Below are 6,000 nucleotides of genomic sequence, written 5' to 3'. Positions count from 1 at the left end.
GAATCAATTGAGTTTTCAAATATTTTAAGTATTCTACACACACATACACATGTAAATTAATACACCCAACTTGTCAACAGTAAAGCTTCAAAGGCTGTTCTTCAGAGCTACACTTACAGTCAAAGTTCTTAAAATGCTGGCTGAAACAAATGAAGTTTCATTGATTTTTAAATAACTTGAGATCTAAAGTTTTCACTTTGTCTCTTCACTAGAGACTATACTTTAAGCAAAGTACAATAGTGATCCTTCATCTTGTCCATACTTCATTGCAGATTCAAAGTCTTTGAAGCTGATGCAACCATCAGAATCCTGATCAACCTCTCTATAAGAGAAATGAGATCTGGTATCTAAAACCTAAAAGACATTATGTAAAACAGACATTATACTTAGCTGTAGATATCCAACACCAATATTGTTTTGAAGAGCTCAAATCCTACCCATTTGAATTCTATAAAAAGAATTAATCAACTAAAAATGCTTTTTGTGTAGTATGTCTCATATGTAGATCTCAAAGCTTTTCAAAAAGAACAAGTATCATAATCTTTATTCAACATTAACCATTAGTGGTAGTATGGCAGTATTCCTACTATAGTGCAGTATGCAAAATGGATGCATCTTCTACATAGATTAAATTGAAAATTCCAAAATAATCCATGCTGTTTAGCAGAGGCAAATTTTATTATCCCCTGAATACCCTGGAAATTTCAAAGGGATTCTAGACCCTGTAGAAGTAGTACACTGTCTCAGTTTTAAAGACAGCCTCACACAAAGGGATGGGATGTTCTCTTCTGTAAGATATCCTTATTCTAAACACACTCTTTAGAGAACTCTATTAAAGGTAAAAGAAAATAATTTATTTACAACACCTTCAAATATGAAAACAGTTCAAAGGGCTACAAGGGCTGATAAAAGAAAACAGAATACTGCTTACATCTGTCTATCCTCACTTCAATTGCAAGAATCTTCTCTATAATATTCAGCTTTCAATATATCAGTAACTATCAAACCACGTGACTGAAGAAAGGTTTCTTCTGAAGAAAATACTGCATCTCTGTCTTCACAAAGGAGGGTCTTGATTTAGAATATGTACTTCTTATTTCCATCTCTCTGAAGAAGTACAATTTAGATTAAAATATTATCATTCTCCCTTTCAATACAAATATTAATCTGCACTTTATTCAAGAATCTTCCAGTCTGCTAACTTGCAACTTTTAACACTGGTAAGATTCTTCTCCTTTCTTGGCAATAATTTATACTATGTTGAACTACACTACACGTGAACTATTAACCTCTCTCATGATATTAAATGTTTTCTGAACTTGGTCAGCTGAACTTCAAACCCCGTGGTGCAAGGATGAACCTCACATGACCATAAACACATGAAACAACACCCTACCATTGAGGAAATATTTAAACAAAATTAATTCCTTCAGCTCATTATTAGCTCTAGATCCAGACCAAAACATGTTCACATTCTACTGCTTTTCAGGTAATGACAAGTTTTGGATGATGATCACTTATGTGTTTTTATGGACATTATGACAGCTGATCATAACTCAATCTAATGAATTTCTTGGCAAAAGGGATCCTTTCAGACATGGTATGTTATAATATAAGCAAATGCAAAGTTATTCACCAGTAGGGGATGAATTCAGGTCATAATTACAAAATGGAGACGCTGTCCTGGAAAGCAGTGACTGAAAAGGGCGGAGGAGTCATAAAAAGTAATCAAATGAAGATTATCTCCTACTGTGATTCTTTACATAAGAGGATGAATATGATCCTTGAATGTATAAGCAGGATAATATCTAAAACAAATACAAGAGTGATTTTATTTCGGAGTATGGCATTAGGAAAATTATTAGGGAAATACTGTGTCTAATTTCTGGTGTCCAGGCTCCAAAAAGGATAGAGAATTGAGAAAATAACTGCTGTAAAAACAAGCTTTGGAAATGACGCCTTATAATGAGACATTAAAATTGTCTGTTCAAAAAAAGATTAGAGAATGGATTCAGTCAAATCAAGATGACAAGTATATATATCTAGAGAGAATATTTCAGATAGTAAATATCCTTTTAAGCAGCAAGGAAAGGCACAATGGTAGACAAAAGTTGGAAGACAAAGCTAGACAAATTTATAAATTACTTAAAATTTCTTTTTTAAAATGGTGCCAACAAGTTGTTGAGGTAACTTACCTACGGATATGGGACAGTTACTATCACATTAAAATCAACACTACATAACTTGCTATAGCATGTGTTCTAGCCAAGAGGAAGAATAGTAGGTTTAGTTATTTCCTTACTGGCTCACTCTGTGGTGGTAATCATACCCATTGATTTGCACTGTATGTAAGTACCTTATCTCATATAAAGTATTATTTAAATATTCTCCATCAGTAACAGAGCAGAAGAGGCATTTTTAGAAAACAATGGATAGAGGTAAATAAAATGAAACTCACCCTGAAATTTTAAGCAAGATTTAAGAACCTGATAATAGGAATAATACCACCATCTTTCTCCCCTGATATAGCCTTATAAAAAAGATACTGTAGATGGTGAATGATGATCCATGCTTGTCTCATCTTGTTTTCACTTATACATCCCTATTTGTATACAGATGCTTTTCGAATAAACAGGAACCACAGAAGAAAAAGAACAGTTTTACCATCCCAGATAATCAGTACATTTACCCAAATGGCTTGTCTCTGACAGCAGCCATCAAAGTATGGAAAAAAAGGATGAGTGTAGTGATACTTCCTTGGGTTATTCTCCCTTGGTGTATTCTCTACATTCAGGGGTTTCCTAAACAGGACATGCATGTTTGTATGTAATTATTCTTGATGCATGTTTATTGCATGAATTTTTATAACAGTTTTTCAAAGCCGTGTGAAACCCACAGCCTGAGCACCTGCTCAGTGAATAAGTACCTCATCTTATTTGTTTTGAACCTGCTTTGAACCAAAATCATTTGACATTCCCATTCTTTTAAAAGTCAACAACTGAAGCATTTTTTGTAACAAAAAGCCTATTTTAATGACAGTAATTATTACTATAACCTGTGTTATTTGCAAGTAAATTAGTTTATTTAAAGAAAATGTACAGATTCAAATAACTGAGAGAATGCTTAATAATCAAATAGCAAAATCTATTTTTTTCTTAATACTGCAAGGTATTCTCAGAATTTAATTCTGAAAGAACAATTCACAAGCATTTTAGAAGGTAGTGCTGACAATCTGGCTAAACTAAATTTAATAGGAGTTTTGTCATTAATTTTCAGGAGGCAACTATTTCACCCCATATATCTGAGTTATGTGCACAGTCACGTATTTAATATCTGTTTATACCTGTTTGGAAGCTTGTCTTGAAAAATGGCCCTCAACTTTATATGGTGTTTGTTCTACATTGCAAAAGCCACCAAATGACTCTGAATTGTGTATCACCATCTGAACAACCTTTAAGTAGAGATTAGCAGATACGTTGGCTGATAAATAAATGACTAATAAACTGGTAAGTAGTTAGCTTTTGTAATCTGAAGAAACACTGCATTTATTTAAATGTTACAAATTTCCAAAACCTTGCCAAAGGTAATCTAAAAGCTAGAATGGTCTTGGAGTGTTAAATTTTCATTTTCATCTAGCAGAAGCAAATGATATATTCATTCTTATGATTCTGAAAATACTATGTCACAGTATATTGATCTTTATTTCATAGACCTGTACTCATTTAACATTCTTAGTAAAACATATATAGATGTTTCAAGGTATGCAGTGCCGTGGGTAGACTATGATTTTTCACTGAAAATTGAGTAATAATCAGCATCACAAGTTACTGACTGTGAGGTATAAATTATTCTCTTATACAATTAAGTAGTTGAAGACTCCCCAAATCACCTAAGTGTATTTTCATAGCAAACTAGATTAGATAAATGGCACTTTCCTTCTGACAGGAATATTTTAACCATAAATCTGAGTATAGTAAATGAATAGCTTAAAAGACTAATGTCAGTATAAGTTCCCTCTATAAGTTTTGTGTTTATTAATTCACTGAAGTGAGTACTTATCAGAAAAGTATCCACATGCAAATACAGCTTACCCTTTTATTTTATAAATACATTAAGCAGACACTATTTTTTTTCCCACTATCCCCAAAACAATTCGCTTATAATCACAGAGTAGTGAAAGTACAGAAAAGCCAGCAGAGATTGGTGTTGAGTTGGCTTTTACTGGTTAGCTCAGTAGAAGAAGCCCCAAAGTCACGTAAGAGCCAAGATAAATTAAACATTACTCAGATCTCTGATACCATTGCCATACATCATATATATGCAAGTGCAGAGGGTAGCTTAAAACTAGCATAGATTTCTCCACTATGCAAACATAGTTAAAGATCATTAATTATACAGGTAAGGATGGATGGTCCTCACTTTGACTTTGAAAAAAATGAAGTTAACCCATAGGGAGGAAGTTTTCATTTACTGTATTTCATGCGGGCAGCGATTTTCATATATAGAGATCAGTGAGGAGAAAACAGCAGCTCTATCATGTAAACCAAATATAGGTAGAGAAATATATGGGAAGTACAACTGAAAATAATAATTAAAAAAAAGTCTCCTTCTCACAACAGTCTACATGAATAAGCGTTTACTTTGGCTACTGTTCAACAAACAAACAAAAAATATAATTCCATTAAAAGTGACAGAAATGGTCACTTGATTTTCCAAATTAGCTAATGGAAGACTTTAAAATGTTACCCCTTTAAATTTGGGTAAAACAGCACTAACAGTTGCCATAACTAAATATGAAAAGACGACTTTCTGTTTACAAATAGATATAAAATTGGACATTTGAGAAATTTTTATTACCTATTTCCAAACACTTTTAGTTTCACCAATTTACTAGGCACTTTATGGTTGAGGTATTATGAGAAACAACAAATTAAAAGGCCTCTACTTCCCAAACACAGTTGCAATTTATCAAACAACTACATGTGGTGACTTAATAGATGGCTTTTTATGCATTGCTATGTAACAACCTTTTTCTCAGAACAGATGAAGTTATAAGATATACCATGTACAGAAGTAACTTATTTCTGTAATAGTTTGTGATCTACTGTATTTTTTTTTGTCCCTATTTTTTCTTCCACATTGAAAGTCCTAGAAATATTAGTTCTAAATTAGAGGCAGAAGCATACAAGGCACACAGGACTGGATACAGTGTCTTCAAATCTCAACCTCTCTGCAGTTTCACCGGTTTTAGGACATTCCAAGAATAGTGGTGGTCTTTAACCATTTATTGTAGCCAAGCCTCATTCCCATCTCAAGTCTCCATCAAGTCTCCAAAAAAAAAAAAAAAAAAAAAGTTCCCTGCTATTTCATTATTTAGGTTTATACCATGTATAAGAAGAAGTTGTATATTTCTTTTAAATTATTTCAGAGAAGTGCTAGAGTGCAGTTTTCTGAATTAACATACTACATTGTATCTAAACTGCATTTAAGTACTGTACCATATTTAATTACAGCTCAGTGGTACTGCCTTGCAACTCTCATGATACATTTATTGCCTCATTAAATATTTTCTACATTTCAAATGTTCTGTCATACTTACAGACCAGAGGCCAGCAGGATTGTTGGCTATGAATGATTTAGGCCTGCAGTCATTTTTGCAAGTGTGTCTGGGCACGGTTCTTTCATGCTTAAAGTCCCAGCACCATTCAGATCTAACAATGTCTGCTGTACCTTCATTTTTCTGACCTGGCTGGGATAATCCAAAGCCCATTTTCTATTAAAATAACTGTTCTCTTTGTATTCTTTAAGGAAATCAAACACGAACATCATAGGGAGCCAGCCTACTCAGGAAACCCGCGGTGATTTTACAAGGAGAAGGCACTCTTAAAACCCAACTGCCTTTTTCTCTAATAACAAAAGATGTTGCAGTTTGATCTAACTTGTATTTTCAAGGAAGTAGTAGCACTGAAGAAACGCAACTCACAATGTGATCCAGAAATT

General features: G+C 33.4%; 1 protein-coding gene across 1 annotated transcript in view; it reads right to left on the bottom strand.

Moving 5' to 3' along the window:
- Positions 1-222: 222 nt before the first annotated feature.
- Positions 223-6,000, bottom strand: part of EFCAB11 (EF-hand calcium binding domain 11) — a 58,309-nt gene continuing 52,531 nt past the window's right edge. The window contains exon 6 of the mRNA XM_068683850.1: positions 223-322. Within this exon, the coding sequence (XP_068539951.1) occupies positions 223-322 (100 nt within the window). The remainder of the gene's footprint in view (positions 323-6,000) is intronic.

This window comes from Anas acuta, chromosome 5 (genome assembly GCF_963932015.1).
Source record: "Anas acuta chromosome 5, bAnaAcu1.1, whole genome shotgun sequence".
Taxonomy (NCBI): Eukaryota; Metazoa; Chordata; class Aves; order Anseriformes; family Anatidae; genus Anas; species Anas acuta.
This window is presented reverse-complemented; position numbering and strand designations above follow the sequence as displayed.